General features: G+C 43.7%; 1 protein-coding gene across 3 annotated transcripts in view; it reads right to left on the bottom strand.

The window, feature by feature from the left end:
- LOC109520361 (ATP-binding cassette sub-family A member 1) overlaps nucleotides 1-20,278 on the bottom strand; it is a 70,362-nt gene extending 50,084 nt beyond the window's left edge. The window contains exons 1-14 of one of the 3 annotated variants that reach the window (XM_019877518.1): nucleotides 20,033-20,278; nucleotides 17,738-17,867; nucleotides 15,371-15,464; nucleotides 15,144-15,285; nucleotides 14,876-15,003; nucleotides 14,066-14,193; nucleotides 13,754-13,948; nucleotides 11,089-11,175; nucleotides 10,811-11,000; nucleotides 8,455-8,594; nucleotides 8,211-8,327; nucleotides 6,681-6,878; nucleotides 6,063-6,268; nucleotides 4,824-5,000 (exon numbers count right to left, since the gene is read on the bottom strand). In XM_019877518.1, coding sequence (XP_019733077.1) covers nucleotides 4,824-5,000; nucleotides 6,063-6,268; nucleotides 6,681-6,878; nucleotides 8,211-8,327; nucleotides 8,455-8,594; nucleotides 10,811-11,000; nucleotides 11,089-11,175; nucleotides 13,754-13,948; nucleotides 14,066-14,193; nucleotides 14,876-15,003; nucleotides 15,144-15,285; nucleotides 15,371-15,464; nucleotides 17,738-17,803 — 1,868 coding nt within the window. In that variant the 5' untranslated portion in view covers nucleotides 17,804-17,867; nucleotides 20,033-20,278. Of the gene's footprint in view, nucleotides 1-4,823; nucleotides 5,001-6,062; nucleotides 6,269-6,680; nucleotides 6,879-8,210; nucleotides 8,328-8,454; nucleotides 8,595-10,810; nucleotides 11,001-11,088; nucleotides 11,176-11,713; nucleotides 12,218-13,753; nucleotides 13,949-14,065; nucleotides 14,194-14,875; nucleotides 15,004-15,143; nucleotides 15,286-15,370; nucleotides 15,465-17,737; nucleotides 17,868-20,032 lie in introns of those variants that run through there. The other 2 variants (XM_019877517.1, XM_019877519.1) reach the window with 2 other exon arrangements.
- Nucleotides 20,279-21,398: the final 1,120 nt, after the last annotated feature.

Here is a 21,398-nt window from a genome sequence, read left to right as displayed (position 1 = left end):
TAATGAGCCTTGTTCAAAATAGAAATGCTAACCCAAATGTTGAAAAAAGTTTGGAAAGCCTCATATGATCTTTTTTTTTTTTTTTTTTTGCGCACCACTTTCCTTGACAAAGAGTCTTTGGAGGGATTCGACTTTAAGCAGTTACCATATCACATATGCAAAAATTGCCTGGTGGAGCCTGGAAAGTTGAATCCTCAGTGCAGCAAAAAGCCGTTTGTAAAGACGAGGCGAGAGAAGCCGCGCGAATGCTAATGCAGGAACGTCTCCGCAACAGCTGACGGCCTCCCGATTGCGTTAACTCCTTTGGCGGTGATTCCTCCCCGGGATCAACCATGCTCGGCGCGTCCGACACCGACAACCTTGCCACCAGATGCTCTTGAATTATACATGGACGGATCGATCAAAAGGTGCTTAAGTAATAGAACTCTGTGGCGGGTCGGCGTTGGACGGCTCCCGTTACATTGGGGGCCTGACCTAAATTTAGGGACGCTGAGAAACTGGTTGCCTTGTGAATCGAGGACTCAACGTAGCACCGGTTCTCAAAAGGTTCCAATTAAAAAGCAAATGTTGTGTTGACCCATTGAATTAACATTTCATTGTGATTCAATTGTGTCTGGTCATCCTTTTAATGCCGCGCTCACAAATCCACTTAACTTGTTATTCTTTGGTCACGTTTCAACGTGTCATTCAATGTAGAATCAATATTGAAAGGACCAATTTAATGTACTTGCCACAGGTTACTCATTGTAAAAAGCTCACTGAGGAAATCACTGTAAAATGATGACATGATGTATGTATTCAGTAAAAAATGTATTTGATAAAATGGAGTTACAATATGAAATGAATCATCAAAGAAAAACAACATGATTCTGACACAGCTCGCTAGCCCTGAATTTAACGGAGAGAATCCTTCCATGTGAGAATGTTAAAGGCCTATTGATGGGATCGCAGCCCCGGGATCCAAACAAGAGATGCCTGTGATTCCCGAACGTGAGATGGCGCGGGGGCTACTGATAAAAGATGTGTTTATGTGCTATTAGGCCCCACGGGGGTCAACATTTATCCCGCGGCATCATCACAGGCCGCGGCACGTGTTGGCTCGATGGGAAGACAGCGGGAGCTAATACACTTTGGTTGGCTTCACAGCAAAATGCCACTATGGGGCAAGAGGGGGGTTTAGGTGGGGGTTACTTCTGTTTGAAACAACCATTCGTTTAAACCATAAACATACACCAAAATGTGATCTTAACACCGTTTAACATCATTTCAAAGTCTTCTACATTATCTTCCCCCCCAAAAAACAATAATAATAATAATCCATCAGTACAACGATGACTCTCTGTAACAACCCAGGCTAATTGTAGCTCCTCCCCGACATGCAAATTTCTTAATACTGTTGAGATGTACCACTTCAACATACACCGTTGCCGCCGATTACTATTTCCCTATTAGACAGGGCAGACGATCGCATTTTAATAATGGTGGTACTAGCAGAGCTTAGTATTTTTTTTTTTTTGGGGGTGTAAAAAATAGGAGGCCCACTGAGCTAATATACAGTTTGTGGTTTTAATTTGGGAGCAACTGAGCATTTGAAGGATCGTTGTGAATGCGAAAAATGTCTGCCTAAAATGTCTGCTTCAAACCAAAATGGCAAATTTCTTGTCTTTCCAGATATGGATTTTTTTTTTGGTGGCTTTTTTATGATTCTACTCTTGATATATTGACATTGCGAGACTAATAAAGGTTTTCTTAAATCTTAAATCTTAAATAAATATGACAACCAAATTTTGCATAACTATCTAAGCCTCTGACCTTGCGGAGCTGAACTATTAGCATAGCATGTTTTATGTCAACCACCAATGCCATGCTCAGTTAACAGGCGATAATAAAAACTCTAATTCCTTGCAGTTAAACGTGGTCTATCTGTCCAGTATCTTTGGTGCACGTTTAACAGCAATCGCATAAAATCTGGAGTTCGAGTTGACTTTTGAAGGACACCTGGAAACGGACACGTCATTTCTACCGGATCATTAGTGTTGCTCTCATGGCACTGATCCGCCATCCTATGTCTCCACAAGTTCAATTTTCGGCGGGGAATTATCTCATCTAAAACAATGCAAATCGGCAGCTGTTTAAATACGTCTACGCAAAGCTTCTAGTTCTTCCTATCCGTTCGTTTGCCTGGAGACTCTGCTGTTAAAATAATTACCGCCACGGTCCATTCCCATCTCTCTGTTTCAGCGCATCTTCCTTTGTCTGATTCCTCTTTCAATTATTCATGAATGAAATAGCAATTTTCAAGGGTTAATAATTTATCGGATTGCCCGTGCGGCGGCACGGGCGAGGGAGTAAATGGTGTTGGGACTGAGGGTATTGCAGTGCTTTATGGCTTCCATTTATCTTCTGTAATTATTAATCGGTTCTCTCGGGGAGACGGAACATGGCGACCGAGGGGGCTGGAGTCTGTCCGATTTGCCATCGTTATGAATGTAAAACACCCCAATCGAAATGCAATGCAAATCAAAATTCCACTTCATCAATTCGGCCCATCTGTCAAGTCAACGCGGTCCAAGTTTGCTCGCAGTCGGATAAAATCTCTTGGACAAGTTTGTCTTTGATGCGGCCCTTTAAAATGGAGACGATGACCCTGAAAAAAAACTCCTACAAACCAAAATGGCAGCCTTTTCGTGTCTTTTGGAGCATGGCTTTGTAAGACTGTTCATAGACATGCCTTGCAAATTTGCCAAAAATTGAAGAAGAAAAAGTAGTGGAGATTTTTAGGAACAGAAAGGCTGCTAAAACAATGCGGGTGGTGGTATGCAGGGTGAGCAGAGAGCCGAGACACAGCAGGGTCCCGCCAATGACTCGATAGTCGTCAACCAGTGAATTTGTCAATGACCACTTCAAACCAAGAAGTCTGGGTCATTTTACATGTGTTATGAGTAATGCCAAAACACCGAACGTCCTCCAAAAGAGGGCGATGATGATTAAACAGCCAAACAAAGTCATCATTTTCATCCGAGCTACCCAAACATCACGTAAATATCGCTTGATTGAAAAATTCTCTGCAATGTAAAGCACATAATGCTTTGAAATTAGATTCTAATCTCTGGAAATGGCAGTCCTACTGCAGCTGAATATTTTGTGTTCAGCTCTGCGGCAAGGGTACGGTGCTGTTAAATCTCCCCAGTAATTATCTCCGGGCCTTTTGCTTTATTAGCGTCATGTTATGAGGGTGGAAGTCGGAAGATTTTTCTTTTTTTTTCCAGGCGATACGGCGCTTACATGATGAAACGGGATTAAAGCGGTCTGTGTTACGTACACCGAGCATCTTGGGTGATGTGAATCAAATGCCTACGGTAGGAAGAGACCCGCATGAATAATTCAGCACCCATCAGCTATTAGGGAATTTCCTGTGGTGTGTCGAAAATCGATAGTTTGGACTGACTGCATTGCTAGTCCCTTTCAAGGCTGATTAAACGTTTTTATTGTTTGGGAGTTTTTTTGTTTGTTTGTTTTGTTAAATTGATGACTCGCACGGATGGCAGTTATTCAGTTAGACAAACACGAGAGGATCCGGAGGTTTTTTTCTTCAAGGGCCTCCTGGTAGCCCATGCATCCGTATTTTCAACTATCAGGAAAGAAATTGGAGAGAAACCGCGAGCAGGCAAGGGCAAGCTGCAGAGTCCATTTGAATGCTGTCGCTAACTAAAACGGCAACAGCCACCGAGTCACGTTAACACCGCACTTGAAGTGTGGAGATGTGTTTTGTACAAGTTAACTGCCAGCCTTTTTTTTTTTTACAAAGACAAAAATAATGGGAAACTGATTACCGTATTTTCCGCACTCAAAAGCGCACTGGATTATGAGGCGCACCTTCAATGAATGGCCTATTTTGTAATTTTTTTCATACAATGGGCGCACCGTATTATAAGACGCAATCTACAATGCATCCACTAGATGGAGCTACGCTCAAGGAAACGCCAACAGAACGATCAGATGTCAGTAACACTTATTTAATAAAGCAGCGACACAGTTCACTTCACCAACAGCAAGTTATAACATTGACTCGTTAACGTTGAACTCTCTTGCCGCTGCTCTATTTCCGTGTTCAACTGCGTAACCGATCGCTTTGAGTTCAAACTCTGCGTAACCGCAGAGTTTGAACTCTGCGTTGTCAGCATGTCTCGAGCAAGGAGCCATTTTGGGGTCGAAATATTACCGTAATGACCATACACAAGGCGCATCGGATTTTAAGGCGCGCTGTAAGCTTTTAAGAAAATTGAAAGCTTTTAGGTGCGCCTTTTAGTGCAGAAAATACGGTAATGTGTCAAAGAATACCACGCTTCCATGTGTCCATACGTCACATGTCACAATACCATGGGTACCATGTGGCAAAGTCCATTGGAACTCAGTTGCTCACCAAAACAGCACAAGGGCCCGCACAAACGTGTGTCAAAAACACCACATGCCTATTATAATTCTTTTGCGCATCAAAACAGCAGCACCTACACGTAAACAGAGGCGCAGGTTTAATGAAAAAAAAAAACTATCGTAGCTCTGTTATGTGAAAATGGCATCATTTCCAGTTGACTTTAACAGTGGTCAGCTATTTTATAAGAACGGGACGTGCTTCATTTTTGCTGCTCTGGTTCTTTTCGGTTTGCTCCATAATAGTCATTTTGTTTTAAACGTTGCTTCCTATTACAAAAACCTCTTCATAAAAATAAAGGTCTTTTGTTTTAGGTTCCCAGTAAGAGGGGAAGGTTTGATCCCGCAAATAAAAAAAAAAAGAAAAAAAAAGAAAAAAACATTATACTCACGTGTCATCCACGTAGCAAGGGTACGGCATTTGCTGAGCGAAAACGCCGAAGGGTTGGGTGGTGGATGTTTGCGTTCGTACAATGCCGTGGTCGATCATGTCCTGCAGGTAGGCGAAGCCTCCTCGTATATAACGCAGGTCGTTAAAAGAGTTGTCTCGGGCCCCCGGAGACCATGACCTTATTAAAAGTAGACACATTGTCATCTGTGCTGGATAGTGTCTTTTAGACACTACCACACAAAAAAAAAAAAAAGACACTCAAATTTATAAGATGATAACATGACGGCTTTCAAAAATAAAAAAAGTCCAAACCTTTTCGCAAGTAGTAGATAAAATACCGGAGACCCTTACACACTACATGAAAAAAGATACTACAGTGAAACTCCTCTACAACGAAATCATGTTTGCAGCAAGAAATTTTTCACAACAGGGGACTTTTCACTGTAGCAAATTTTATCTCAGACGGAAACACGAACAAACACATAAAACGTATATGTGTACTTTTTATTTTTATTCCAATAGTGCATAAGTATGAGCCTAGACTTATTTGACACTTCATATAGCCAGCGTAGAAAGAAAAACGGCAAAGAAATTGCGACTTTTACGATCAGCATTTACTTTCACTTACATCAATTTCTTGCATAATGTCTTTTATTTTGCTTCCTCCATCTTTCATTTTTATTACCTTTATCCTGTCTTCAAGCTTTTCTTTTCTTAACTCGTTGGTATGCAAAGGTCCATTTTGTCGCCATTTTAGCAATGCAACGTTCGTGCTGGCCTGAAACGAACAATAACAAATACTTTCTGTACGACTGCGCATGTGTAAACCAGTGTGGTGGTTGCTGTTGTCGTTTCCTAACGAAGCAGTAGAGGTCGCTGTGGCATGCTGAGGTTAGATTAGACTTTTGCGAAAGGCTTGTTTTCGTAGTGAACCTCGTTGCAAGGCAAGAGCAGAGAAAAAGATTTTGTATAACGAACAGGGGGACTTTTCGTCATGGGGGAGCAGAAAAGTGGGAATGGCTTTCATGCATGAACATTTTTTCACACTAGGGGGTATTTTCGCCCATGTAGGTTTCATTTTAGAGAAGTTTCACTGCAATGGGAAACGGACCACGTGTCAAACAATAATATGTGTACCATCTGTCAAAAATGCTATGGGTCAATCAATACGATGAGTATGGTGTGTGTAATGCGGTGTGGCGAATGACTTAGAATGCGTCCCATCTGCCCTGTTGCGTACCGTTCCTTTCTTTTGTTGGTGCGCTCCACCTCCTCGATGTCCATGCGGATCTTGTAGTGGACGTGAGGAGGGACTCGGCTGGCGTTGGGCAGCAGGTTGACAAACACGATGCCGGCCCAGTAAGTGTCATTCTTGAGGAGCTCCAGTGCTTTGCCCACCAGCTGGCTTTCGCTGGGAGCGCCATCAAACTTGTTCAAGTCCAAACACTGTCACAAAAGGGCGCACATTTTTTTCGGTGGAATCGAAACTCTACTTCATCTGAGCTTCGGAAAAGTGATCTGAAATTTCCCCCTAAAAACTTTTTGGCAAGTCGAGCACATGAATCCACGAGAACAGCAATCGACAAACCTGACTTTGAAGTGTGTGTGAGAATCGTCTTTCCACACGTGTTTGAGCACACCGAGTGGGAAAATGGGCCCCGCCACAAACTGTGGCGCAGATCAATACATCAACTGCGAGTGTGTGCTCGCGCTGAATTTGATGCCATTAAACCTTGGCAAACAGCGAGGCCTCTCACGACTCAGAAATGAGTGAAAATAATTTTTTTTGTGCGCTGAAAAAAGAGAAAAACTACAGCCGACATGAAAGCTATAGAAAAATACCGCAATGGATACGCACGCCGAGGAAGTCGGACAGAAGCTGAAGAGTCTGGGTGGTGGCGTTGTAAAGGTCCCGCCAGTCGTGGGGTGGGACCCCGCTGGGTCGATCCTCGGGGGCGCCGTTGTAGAGGAAGTTAGCCAACAGAGCGGCGGTCCAGCCAGTGCCGTTAAGACGTTGGTCCAGGGCGGCGGCAAACACCGGATTGGCCAGCAAATTCTGACAAGACAACGTACGTTTACAGACGACAGCTTACGGTTACAAAAAATGAGCTACATTCCAGGACATAATCATATCATCAATGGTTGGTCAGTATGTATACATTATGTCAATATTACATGTCAAACAATAGCACACGGTATATGCATCATGTGTCAAAAATACCATGCGTCAAGTCTTTGCTCAATTGACTAAGCTTCACAACGTCAGATTGGAATCCGAATCTTTCTAACTCGAATAATTGTCAGTTGGGTAAGCATTGTTACCAACGAGCTGATTTGGACATCATTTTCATGACCATGTCATTTTCCATTTTCACTCTGTTGGCTTTTTAGCAGCTCTGCTCACAGCCTTTCTTTTCAGCTCCGCACCTCAGACGGACTCGCCGGCTGCGGTAATTGGTCCATCAAAACTAAAACACGTCGGCGACCTTGAACGACCTCTGCCAGTGATGACGAAACGCCCCGCGAGCCGCTGGCCCCGTAGCACGCGGCGGCGGCAGAGAAAAGAGCAGAGCGGCAGTGGTGGCGGAGAAAATGAAGACAAAGGAGGAATGCGTGCCCATTTGTGTAAAGGTTAGGGCTAGGGTAATGAATACCGCAGCTATGTGGAGATCCCGATGTCTGCTTCCCTCCAGCTGCCTATAAGCTCATTTGGAGTGACACTAGAGTAATGTCAGTGTCAAGGAAATACTGCAAGAGAGAGAAGGAGAGGGAGGGAAAGGGATAGAGGTGGAGGCAAAGTGTCCATGTCCTCTACTTCGAGAGATAATCCCTTCTGCCGGGATGAAAATTATCCTGTACTTATCCATAATTACTTCCATCTCTCGGTTCCCATACTAAACAGGAGGCTTGAAAACATACTGCCGAGTGTATACATCATGAGTTATTCTTTTTTTTTTTTTTTTTTTTTTTTTTAGCCAAAGGTTGGACTGGAAATGGCGGTGTTCTTCACGCACGCGGGTCTTGCTTGAGACCATCAATGGACCAGCAAAGTCCTGGTTTGGGCATTAAACCTTGTTGGCGGTAGTGCTAAGTGAAACCTCACACCTAAAATTGTCTGGCAAGAATAATGTCTGGCAAGAATGCGACTCGGTTATCGCTAAGTCGGCACAAAAAGTTTTCGCTGCTTCAGAGTCATGTGCTAAACAATACCACATGTCAAAGAGTAGAATAGCTTTTTGTCCGGGTAGAAGGCATCTCGGTCATTTGTCGGTCGACACGACAAACTACAACAGAATAGAAAAGTTCGCCAGTGAGCCTCACTCTAAATTGTCTTGGTGGAACTTGATGATTGATCAACAGGGCAGGTGTCACATTCAATCAATCTTACCCGTATTGCGTTGACTTGCTGGCTGTTCTGAAAGAAATCCCAAACACGCGGCCCCAATTCGTCCCAAGCGTCGGCCATTTCTTTCAGCATCGCCAAGGCATTGAAGGTGTTGTTAGCCTGAATGTCAACAACACAAAGGGATGCTTATCAGAACCAAGCAGCATTGAATACGTCGGTCGGAACGAGACGGGCCCTTAACTGTTGGCCACGGTAAAGCCTGCACCTGTGTCAGTACGTTCATTACCTCTTTCACGATGAGGCGTGTTGCCGGGGAATCAGGTGTGAAAAGGACTTTTCCTCGGAAAAAGAGCTTGAATGTGCTCCAGAGGTAACGGAGACCCGGGGTTCCCTCCAGAGTGTCAATGAAGGTTTGACAAAAAGAACCTGCAGAAGCCATGGTGAGAAGGAAAACAATCGTACCGTATTTTCCGCATTATAAGGCGCTTCAGAGTATAAGGTGCACCTTCAATGAATGGCCAATTTTAAAACTGGTTTCATATATAGAGCGCACTTTCACAACCGCTGCAGCTGTAACAAAACGCTTTACAGAACATTTAAAATAATTTGTCCAAGAAATCAGAATATTGATTCATATATAAGGCGCATCGGATTATAAGGTGCACTGTTGGGTTTTGACAATATTGAATGCTTTTAGGTGCGCCTTGTAGTGCGGAAAAGATGGTAGTTTTTGCGCTTACAAAATATATGGACACTGAGTTTTCATGATCAAAACTTATGATCACAGCGCTATGAGAGGAGGTATTGAATTTCTAGTTTTTAGTATTCACCACTAAATACCATCCGAGGGATTTATTTCCACCCGAGTCCCCAAATTTTAAAAAAGGTTTTTGTATACAGTGAGAATCGTGCACAGCCGTCGCGGCGTCATTATTTATTTAACTGGGCCGCCGATGTGAATAGCAGCAGGTTGGGAAAGCCGCAAGGGGGTTAAGTGAGGATCAGCGATTGTACTGCACCACACTTGTCTCCACTGCAAAATGACTCCAGTCTTTTAGGGCCGCACTTATTCAGATAAGATTAAACAAAATATCACAGGTACACATGCTCTCTAGTAGACAAGTAAAGCATCCTCGAAAATACGTATACTAACAAGTAAACAATCTCACAAGGACCGATTGCAACGAGATCACAAGTACACATACAAGTAAACATTGTCACAAGTGGATATACTTCAAAGTCAACCACATCACATGTACACATCCTTACTGAGCAACACTTTGTAAGGTACAACGGCTTTTCATTCTTTATGGAGTTTTTTTATTTCCGCCATCGTCCCTGAGGGCGAGATGTTAGCAGGCATTTTCACTGCAATTAAACGTGAGCCCTCCTGCCCGCTCGCCGCCTCTTGCAGGTGTTGCTGGGAGGTCGGCGCGAGCGGAGAGCTAATGGCCGCCCTCTACTCGGACCCTGGCCAGCTGTTCCCATCAAAGGCGGCGACAGATGCCACTTTGTGTAATGGTGGCCCACCAAGATGAGCTTCTAATCATTAGCTGGCAATGGCGATACGTGATCTATTTTTATGCGAGACACTACCGCAGAGCTCTTTGAGCCGATAATATCTGCACAGAAAAAAAAAAAAAAAAAAGAACGAATCTCAAACATTAAGATAGCAAAAATAGGGTTCAAGTAGGACTTAAAAGTCTGTGTTATACAATGCCTTTGTGAGTGCTTTTACATTTCCAAAGCAGTTGTAATTGACCATTTACACACACGGCCGCAACACATTGCCGGATTCATTTAAGTGCAGGAAAATGCCAAAACAGCCATTAGCGTGCTAACAGAGACGTTAGTGCTTAGTTTGTCTGGATGACACCGTGTTTGTGCTCATTTGTGCTGGCACCAGCATGCCGTTGCTCTTTGCTGTGCAACTTTGTTTTATTTCCCAGGGAACAGCGGCATCTTATTAAAATCTAATTGTGTGCCGCTTCTTCCTCGTGAGAAGTTTTAATGAAACGTCCAACGCGTAAGATCTAATTCTCTGGGATGTTATGGAATTAAATTGGCCAACCGGAAAGCCTTCGGCACATTGAACATTCGGGCATGGACGTTGGGAAGAAGCGGAAACAAAAAGCGCCTTTGAAATATGCAACGACGCTTCGCCAATGCTTCGCCCCCTCAGGCCTTGGCCATGCAGCCTGAGGGCATTTTTGCGGCACAGCTATTGTCTAACAAAGAGTCGTCATTCTGTTTGCTCTCCTTTTCGCAGGGCAAATAACTCATCGGCCGATGGGAGTGTGTTTCTTACTCCCGCAGCAAAATCTAATAACAAGGAATTGTGAGTGTATCCAATCACACACAGTCAACAACAGTGGTGCTAAATGCCCAAATCCAAAACAACTGAGAAGAAACATTGCACAAGTGTCTCCAGAAGACACAAAGCACATCATTTGAAAGAAACAAAACTCATTTTCAGTAAACAACCTCTGTAACTAAAGATGCCTGAAAAGAAAATATCCCCACAAGTTAAATATTCACTTGTGAATACTGGAATAATACATTTCGCCCCTTTTGGCCAACGCAGCTCGTACACGGTCAGGCTAAAATGCGGAAATATTATTAAATATTGAGAGGAGACTCACTGGAAGTGTTGCGGTCGCTCGTGATTGACTGCTTGCTAACCGCTCGTCTGAGCGACAGGGAGTCGAGGGTCACGTTGGTGGAATTGGAGTCAAGCTGCTTTCCGCAGAGAAGCATATTGATGCTGCCAATCATGTCCCCCTGGAAATCCAGCGACCAGGCAAGGATCATGGAGTCCTGCAAACGGCTCACCTGGTTTAAAAAAGAAAGAGAGAGGGGAAAAAAAAAACATCATTTGATCATATAAATAAAAGATCTTGTACGTGACTGGAATACAAACCTCCTGTAGAACGGGGAGGGCGTTCGCCGTTGTTCTCGCAAGCAGCACCGTCACGTCAACGGCATCCAAATCCAAAGCTGACGGCAGCTGGAGGAATATTATATCAATCTGAATCACAGTCACCGGTCTGCTTGGAATTCATGCCGAGCATCGAGAAAGTACATGAAAGTAACTGATAACTGAAAAACTGGCCTTATTCATGGATGCTCGGGTTAATAACTTCCAAAACCGTGGTCAGTTTTGTGATTTTATTTTTATTTTTTTGGTTCACAGAGAAGGCTGGTCAAAAATGAGCAAAGATTCTCTTAGTTTGCATCCTTACAAGTAAACGTGCCCACAAGTTACACATTCTTGCTGGGGAAACTACCACAAAGGTATCCTGAGAAGTACATACTTTCATTGGCAAGTACACAGCCATACAATAACCTATGCCTCCTTACAAGTACATATCCTGTCCTTACAAGTACACATTCTTACGATGAAAGTCCTTCCGAGGAAAGTATCTCCAACGTACAAACCATTAGAAGTACACACCCTCATAAGCCCGCATTCTTACGAGCAAACAACTTCCGCACACGCTAGCAAGTCAACAATCTTACGTTAAACGTCCTTAGAAGTAAAGTACCTCAAAATGGTAGACGTTCTTCGGAGCGCACACTCTCCTAAGTACACATTATTACAAGTTGGGGTGGGAAAACTATGGTTGTTAAGGTCACCATTGCAATTGTGAAAACCTCCGAGGAAGGAAGAGTGCTAAAAAAAAAAAGAAAACAAGCCAATTTGATAACCTAAATCTGTCTACACGGTTGAGGCAGGCGACTGCCATTCACCAGCTCAGTGTTAAACTCTGACTCACGCGGTTGTCCTTTCATTAACGGCGTTGTTATCGCCGTCATTCCGCATGTGGTCCTTTAAGTGCGATGTCTTGATGTTCTATTCCATCCATTTTGTGACGGCGCCCGAGAGCTTTTTTTTTGTGCACTCTATTTTTTCCGAGGCTTTTCTTTTACTGCGCCTGTGGGCTGAAATTGTTCAAATAATCTCCCCTACAAACTTCCTCGCCTTATCACTTATTTATTGGATTTGCTGGGCCATATATTTTCCCTCCAAGATAAACTCAAAAGAAAAAAAAGTGCGGGCTTGCATAATCCCAGCGGGAGCTGTGAGATTTAAAAAGAATTCAAGAGAACATCGCTTCTAATAAATATTTCTGGCGATGGCATGTATTTTAATAACATCATGGGGAGACAAAGGTGAGCAGGAAAATGAACCGCCTGCTCTAAGGGGGGGGGGGGGAGAAGCTCAAAAATGTAATATACTGCAAGCAATGCATCATCGACACAGCACTCAGGCTGTTATAGTGTTTCGACCTTTTAGAAACATTAACACGTACTCGTACACTTCTATGGCAGTTAACACTGACTTTAAAACAGTTTGTCTTTCTGGTGATTTCTTTCAGGAATAAAAATATTACAGTCAGGCTGACTCTAACCGTAACTGTAACAACGAACCTCTATACCACGTTTAAAGTTGCCCTCCCCACACACACATACACACACATCTTTTATCTTCTTTGTGTAAGTGGAGGTAGACTAGCTAAGTAACATTTCATTGCTCAGTGCTAACACTGTCTTTTTACTGTACATATGACAATTAACTCATCCCTTGCCGGAACCCAACCTAGGCTAACACGATCCCCAAGCTATCTAAAATCAGAACTGCTCAACCTAATGGTCTTCTTAACCAATATGAGGTTTTTTTTTTGTTGTTTACGACAGTCATGCTGTCAGGCTACCAGAAAAAAAAAAGTCTGTCACTAATCATTGTGCACTTCCGTCATAATTCAGTTCTTCGGCGCAGAGCCGAACGGGAGGCGGGACAAGGGGCTGTCAATGTCAAGTCGACAGAGGCATTGTCGGCGAGTGCGGGTTTTTTTTTTTGGAAAACAAAGATCATGGTGGAGAGAGGAGGGTATTGGACTATAGAGGGGACCGTCCTTTTCGCAATTACCCACAATGCACTACCGGCGGCCATATTGGAAGGCTGTTATAAACAAGCCATACACGAAGTCTATTGTCTTGTTTATAACAGCCCTCCAATATGGCCGCCGGTAGTGCATTGTGGGTAATTGCTAAAAGGACGCAGCCCTCTATTGTCTAAAAAGAACTCGAGCTAACGAATTTGTTTAATGACACTCTGTTTGCGAATCAGCTCTTAGCTTTGCGTTATCAACGATAGCATGAGTTGAAATGCTACGTCTGCTTGTCAATATTTCCTCTCTTTTTCAAGTAGCTTTTTAAAATACTGCACACCACATCGTGATTGTGTGCGCCATGTCCAGGAGGAGGGCAATGTCTTCCGATTGGACGATGAACCATTCAAAGGACAACGTAAGGCATGTCACACTATGCAGCAAGACGTCTCACTACATGGTTACGGTGCGTCAAGACAACTCAAAATCGGTTACGAGACACTACGCTATCAAATGTCCATATTTACTTTTTCAGGGCCAGCGGTTACTCCAGTGGACAGCTTATCACGTCATCAGGTTATAGGTTATCATTACTGGTGCATGAAAGAGTTCAAAAGCCATTTAAGCAAAAGCATTAAAAATAAAGCCTTTTTCATGAAAGTTTCTTTTGACCGAATCCAAAGAAGGTCTGACCTGAGCCAAGACTTTGTTCGGGTCCAGGTTTTGCAGGAGCACTCGCTGGCTGTCACTGAGCTGCTGGGGGGCCAGGGAGCAGCTGGCATTCTGGAAGGCCTCCCGTTCCATCGGGCTGCGAAAATGGATGTAGCGGTCCAGGTCTTTGTCATCACACAAGAAGCTCCCAAGGGTACCAGGCGCAGGGACTGGGATCTTGTGTTGGTAAGAGGACAATTCACGAGAGTTATAACGTTAGGAATTTGGATGCTATTTAGCAAGTTTCACCATAAATTTTTCCATTGTTTTTTTTTTTTTTACAGTCTTACCCACCGAGTTGACAGAAATGTTGGCAGCCATGAGGCTCTCGACCACTGGAAGCGGCATTGACAAATTCTCTCTCAAATGCGCTGAGAACGTTTCGTCATCGCTCAGAATAGTCGTCAGCTGAACCGGTTGTCCTTGAACGGAAAGAGCAACCGTTATTTTACGGGGTAGATGAGGAAGAACTGGAAAAAAAAATAGACCGAGATGAATTGGCGAAGAGTGAGGCGTGAATGTGCGGGGGACAACTGTGCTTCAAAAGCACTTCTACCAACTATCCAAAACTTTGTGCCCCATCCATCGTTCTTGCTCGCGACCTTTTTGTAGTCTCACCTCAGATGACGCATCCCATTAATTATGCTTCTGCTTGGATCTTTGATGGATTTTAATCTTGTATATTACAAGCCGCTGACCCCCGAAATGCAAATGTTCCCCACCAGTTGTTTGTTGTACGGCGGTGGCACGCCTCCCCTCTTTGCCTATTTACAAATTAGATAGCGTGGGTGGGGCGGAGAGAGGGGGGGGGGAATCTGAATAGCGTTGCGCCAAATGGGTCTAATGCAAAGCAGCAACTTATCAAGACAAATGATCTGTCAGTCTGCATGCAAAACGGCGTCATAAATAATCACGCCTCGTTGTTTTTGAGGGATAAAGGAGAACAACAAATCCTCAGAGGTGTCATCTGAACAACGGTGATACTTTTCCTTGGTGGCAAATACTTGACAAAGACATAAGAGGCGGAATTGTTGAGTTTTTCTATGACTCTATTTAGATCTGATTATCTCGCCGGCATAGCACTTGACATTCAAAGGCCCCTACCGTTCCGAGCGTCAGCTCGCGACATGATTGCGGCCCACTGGGTGACGTCGTCAGCCAGTCGTTGGGCGTTGCCGAGGATGGATTTGTTCATCAGGAGGCTCTGCAACTCAATCAGCGCCCTGGAAATTCTGAGCGGACGAGGTCATCGCGATAGCGTTACAGTCTGCTTTTACTGCTCTTAACCCTTTCGGGCACGGCGGTTGCTACACTGGACAGCTCATCATGTTATCAGGTTACAGAGAGCGTCAAAGGGTTAAAGTTGGCGTACATTGAGTTGTTAAAGTTATTGACTTGTCCCGGTGCCTCCCCTGGCGTTGGATGACTCAGACAGGGATTGTCGACGTTGCACACCAAACCTTGAATCCAAGGAAGCACCCCGGCCGATGGCATGGCTTTATTCGGATAGTGGCCTTAAAGAAAGAAAGCGGTCACTTCTGTACGTTTCAGCACTTGTAGACGACGCGCAACCCGATCAGAGGATGAGTTTCGACTTACATTGGCCCTTGTGGGTCGGCTCGGTGGTGAAGCGCACCGACACCAGGATGAAAAAGAGGAACAAAGGCCAAACAATTTCCACAACCAAGCGCACCTGCAGAAAAGACTCGGGATGGTGATCTCTACATAGCTTTAGAATAGGATGACAAATCCTGACCCTGTCCTGAACTGCAGCCACTCCAACCGAAAAAGGCTTAGTCGAGTGCCTTTCGATCAGGGATTTCAAACTCATTTCACATTTTGGGCCCGCATACAGTCTCGGTAGATGCCAAGTGGGCCGGACCATGAAAATGATAGCATATTCTGCTATAAATAACCAAAAATATCATGTCTTTCTTTTGTTTTTGGGATAGTGAAGCACAAGAACATTAGGAAAATGTTACAAAACATGTAATGTAACACCTTAGATTTCCTTAGACAAATGTGCAATTTACTTTTATCATTCACATATACAGTATATGCATTGCAACGGATCCCACTGATTGTACAAAGGCACAAAACAAGTAATTGGTATTGAAAAATATAGTAATGCATTTTAAGATTAAAAGAGGTGTATAAAGAAAGGAATTTTTAAACCAGTTACACATGTGCATATAAAATCTAAATGTAATACACTTTACAAACTAAGGAGAAAACAGTGTGCCCCTAGCGGATAATCCATGAATTACACCTTATTAAAAACATCAAATCCTGTCTTTTATGCATTTTTTCACTTTTAAATTATCCCGCCGGCCTCATCAAACCTCGTCGGGGGCCGTATGTTTGACACCCCCGCTTTAGAGCCTTATTGTTCAGGAGCAAAATTTTACAACGTGCCAAAGTGAACAAACCAAGCGCATTTAACCGATTGTGACAAGCAGACCGCAATCTTTCCACGTCGATGTAGGTTGTCCGCTGCGCTCGACTGGGCGCCTTTCTAGTTCACTGATTTACAGACGAGGCATCCTGCGAGATACTAGAAACTGCAAAAGAAAATGGCAGGCGGGGGGGGGAAATTATATGGACTTCCTTAGTGTCTTCGGGAATTTGCCACTGGACACCCGTGCCTTTGTGAATAGATAATCTCCTCCTTTGAAATTATATGAAAGAACGGACCATAAAATCAGCGCCGTGCCTGTTATAAAATGTTAAAATGCTTGGCGAGGCATTCATATAATTGGTCATTAACCTCTACAAGCCCTCCGCAAGCACTGTTGTCCTTGCCAACTCCCACTGGTTTCATCTAATAGTCGTTTTTCATGTCGACAGCGCACAAATACCCTACGTTCCGTGCACACAAAACTCGCACTGTCTCCCTTCCCCATCCCGAAGGAAGGAAGAAAGAGCGACGTATTTCTTTCGGATGCATCCCACTTCCCCCGTCCCCCGCCCTGATACAAAGTTGTAAAAACGCAATTTAATTTTGCCTGAAGTTATTCTGACAAAGTAAGGAAATTAATGAAAGTGTCTCCTCGCGAAGATGCCTTTTGTTCTACGGCGGCAAACGGGTGCACCGCTGCGCTCGGGCCCCTTCGGAAACAAGTGGGCAGTTGTGACTCCCACTGACTGTCAAGGTTACAAAGGAAAAGACGGAACACCCAAAGAAGGCGCTGGAATCTTTGTCGCAACATGCTTCGACAAATGACCCTGTCCCATTTTCTCGGGAATACACAATGTTATCTTCCAGCGGTGCGTGACCTCTTATCCAATTGCGCTGATAATTGAGGGGCAATAAAACGCCGGGTAATCATGTGACTAGACGAGTGCAGAGTGCACGGGATGCGTCATGTTTTGTCTAAAAGCTCCCAGGGGGAGCTATTTTGATGTGGAATAATGTTTTGTCAACAAATAACCAAGTATATGTGAAAAGCCTCGCCCCGTGGTAACATTTTATTCAAAAGTGATGTGACTCACCTCTCCAAAAAATTATCCAGTTATAGTTCAGGACAGCCGATCAAATGAAAGAAACCGCATTTTTTTTTTCTTCAATGAGAATAATAATTGCGAGTACATTTGAACAAATGACAGGTCATGAAGTTTCCGCCGTCATCTCATTCAAAGTTGCAGAGAACCACAAAGAGACGGCGTCCTTCAAACCAAACGCTTCACGCTTCCTCGTCTCTGTTCCAGCCAAAGACAGACTTTGTTAGCGCGACGATGTAGATGATGTGACATCACGCGCACACCAATGAGATGTCTCAAAATTAAAGGTGACACTTTGAATTAGTTGGCATTAAGGTGAGATTGCTCTTGTTCTCAGTGGGGGCGGCTTAGGGGCAGATCGCTCGTCTCTCGCCTTTGCTAACATGCTGCAACGGCAATGTCCTCAAAGTTGAATTTGCAAAAAAAACAAAAAACAAAAAACAAAGAAGGGTGTTGCCGAGGTACCTTTTGTCTCTTCCGGAGAGTGAAGTTCTTCCACAGGAGCAGAGCGAATTGCGTCAGGAGACCCATTACACCTTATTCCGGCAATATCCCGCCAATGCGTCTCTATGGCAACCAGTCCACTTAATAAATCCTGCAGGGGATAAAAGCCAGTGTTTGTTTTTTAATACAGACCAGTGCCGCATCTTGGGCTGAGGGGATCTGGGGTTGCCACTAATCATTCACTTCCTCAAGCTTTGGGGCTTACGGCAAAGCAGCTGCTCCTGCAATTATTATCACCTGCGTTCAGCAAAACGGGAGGTTCCAGTTCATATCATCCTGACAAGAGCCTTAATTAAACAACGCGTTTGACATGTCATGCCAGAGATGCTCCAAATAAATATTTTGTCCCACTTCTATCAACAAAACATTTGAAGTGTATCTTAGTTGAGGACACTTGCATCCTATCGGAATGTGTCACTTGAACAACATATTGTACCGACAACTAAATTGATATCTTGTGCTTATTTTGTCTTCTAATGCTTTTGTTAAAAAGTAACCAAATGACGTGAAGTGTCTCTGAGTGAGGGAAGTTATTCCTGTTCAGTTAAAAAAAGAAATACAATAAAACAAGCAGAGGACTACCGGTATACTGCAGAACCTTTTCTGTATTTTAGATGTGACTCTATTTTGTCCCATAACTTTCACCAGACAACCAAACTATTTGAGATGCTTTTGGCTGAGGAAGCTTGACCTGAGGGTGGCATTACGTTAGGACTGACAGAAGATTCTGTCAGCTCGTCACTGATGAAGCCCGGTTTACTGATCATTGACGAATGACCGGGAAATAAAACAAAAAAAGATGGCCAAAGCACTAACGGAAGTGGATTTTCATCTGTCATTGTAATCGCCACTAACCGGGTCAAGTACAGACGGACCTCTCAGTCCGTTACTGACGGGCGCCCGTTTTCTTGACAGCTGACAAAAACGCCCCGCCTGTCACGTGTATTTGTTCATGGGGGTTTCTTAGCGATGACCCGAATTGACTATACACGCGCGAGATTGAGCGCTACTCTTTTCAATAGGATCTCTGTAGAGACTGTGATGGCCGTGATTGGCTAAGGAGGCGGAACCGGATGATGTCACTTCACTTTGCGATGACAACGCAAATCTACAATCTTTGTTTGAGTCGAAGCTGTTTTGGATGTGTATTTATTTGCATATAAACCTTTAGGGTTGTGCTTTTCTGTTAAATCTTGGTGAAATTATCCATATTCAAGACTGTCTTATGTGTTTTTTCGTGGGGCTGCATTGAGGACGAGCAGGGTTGCTTCCGTTGACCTTATATGGAAAGACTTTGCGCTTCCTGTACAATAGGTGGGAATATGCACAAAAGAACTGTGATGAATGACCGAAGAGTGGACGGACTGAAGATTATCACAGTTTGGTTCGGCTTGAAAAAAAATGACAAAACTGCCACAATTAACAATACAGATGTGTTGGACAAAATATACAACACTGGACGTGAATGAGGAATGGCGGACCGGCAGAATTTTGTAAAATGCCTCTGAGGGTTACAAACCTTTTCTAGAACATCATCGTTTATATTTGATACTTTTTTTTTTTCTTCGCAGGCCAAAGGTTTTGTAGCATACTTAACACGGTAGTGAATAGTTTGTGGACCGTGGACACAAGGTGAAGCCGGTGGGGACGAGCTGTTTTTCTTTGGCCCACGGCGAGTGCGCCACTGCTTAACGCTCCATTTCCTCTTCCTGCAGTCCCTTCCCCTTGCGTGCCTTTCCATTATTTACAGCAAAGCCAGCCAATGTTTTATTTACCATCATTTAGCCTCATAACACTCTTCGTTCCCAAATGGGCAAATTAGCGCTGGCTAGCTATAGCGTTCGTATTGTTCGCATGTTGTCTGTGCACATGTTTTTCTGTCCTCCAGGGGACTCAAGTGACAAGGGACGACACGACTTTGTTTCTTCCCTTGTAGCTGCTTTGGAAAACATGACACTTCTTTTTGTGTGAGAATAATTCTCTATTTTCCCACTGATATTGACAAATTAAAAAAAAATGTCCCCATTGTCCACCAATGCATAATATAACAACTCCTACTCTTAATCGAGTTGGCCGAGTAAATGATTAACAAGGAAGCGCGCTTGGCTGTTAAAGTTCACTCTGACTCAACAAACACGTGAAACGCCTCAGAAAAGACAAAAGCGGCGTGTTTCTTCGAAATTTCTTCAAATAAAGCAAGGAGACCAACAAGGCGGCTGTTGAAGTCGGCCGATAAAACATCCGAATGTCGCTTACCTTCGGCCGATGGGCCATCAAGGCATCTCCAAAAGCGTCTCTTGGCTTCTTTGCGGCTCCGACACAGCCGGGCCCCGCCTGTGTCGTGTCCTTTTACCTCCACTTGTAAAGTATGCAAATGGCTTTGGGTGACGGGAGCCACGGTGATGTGCACACAGGTGGCCTCCAGGGTCTCCATGGCAACAACAGGTGCTCGTCTCAGCAAATAGTGACTGCGTCTCAAGGTAGTAGCGCTAGCGTTACATCAGCACCAGGTGTCCTGGCTGCCATCGGAAGGTGAGTTGAGGTCTTTGTGGCAATTGCAGATGCTATCAGTATTTTGTAAAAAAAAAAAATAAAATAATAATACCGGTAATAATAAATAGTAACAATAATAATTCAAGGCGTAACATTCTGAATGTTAGCACTGATGCTAGGCAAGGCACAACTGCATTTATATTGCACATTTTATACACAAGGTAACTAACTCAATGTGCTTCAGATAGTTAAATACAGCAGTTAAAGGCAAAAAAAAAAATTGTAGACATTTAAAGGCAAAGTAAATAAATAAAAAAACATTGAGTAAAATTACAACACAAAAAATGTTCAGTGCGAGAACATGATTTGGGAAAAATTGATTGATTGAAATGCTCTAAAAAACCTAAATCACAGGTATGGGGAGATCATTTTTAGCCTGGATTTATGAATTTACACTTCATGCCAATTTCAGTTCTGTTTGCGGCTGATTCCATTTGCATGCAGCATAACAACTAAATGCTGCTGCACCATGTTTGCATTGAACTCGGACCTACGAATTGACCTAAGTATGGTTCTGTCTGGTCCCTCAGTCCTAGTGGCCACCACCTCCGTGGCAACAATATTTATTTCAAGGACAACAATAATACAGTTGGGTTGGACAAATATCGACAATAGCGGTACCTTGCGCCGTTCCTCCCTGCAGACATGGTGAAACGCAAGCACACGCTTGCTGTGTCAATCGATCAAGGTCACAGCTCGGATTTCTATTGCGTGCCACCCATGACCTGAGGGGAAAAAAAATAGAAGAGGAAAAGAAAATGTAACCGTGAAGTTGAGGAAAAACAAATGCCAACTTTCCTCGACAGATGCTCTTGCGATTGTTTTGACTTCGGCCAAACACGGCCCCCACACGGATTGTGCGCGGGCACGTCTGATCTACTTTTTTTTTTTTTTTTTTTTTTTAACATCAACTTTTGTATGGTTTGACACAGCTACTCTGGGAGAAAAACAACACCTCGATATTTGGATGTGCTCCACTCAACTCGACGGTGCCAGCCAAACTTTTTTAAGCCGCACACCTCCTGTCAACATCAGCCAAAACAAAGCCAAAAAAAGGCATCATGTTAAA

Source organism: Hippocampus comes, unplaced genomic scaffold, assembly GCF_001891065.2.
Source record: "Hippocampus comes isolate QL1 unplaced genomic scaffold, H_comes_QL1_v1.1 scaffold143, whole genome shotgun sequence".
Classification (NCBI taxonomy): Eukaryota; Metazoa; Chordata; class Actinopteri; order Syngnathiformes; family Syngnathidae; genus Hippocampus; species Hippocampus comes.
The sequence above is the reverse complement of the archived record's forward strand: the minus strand, read 5'-3'. Positions and strand labels throughout refer to the sequence as shown.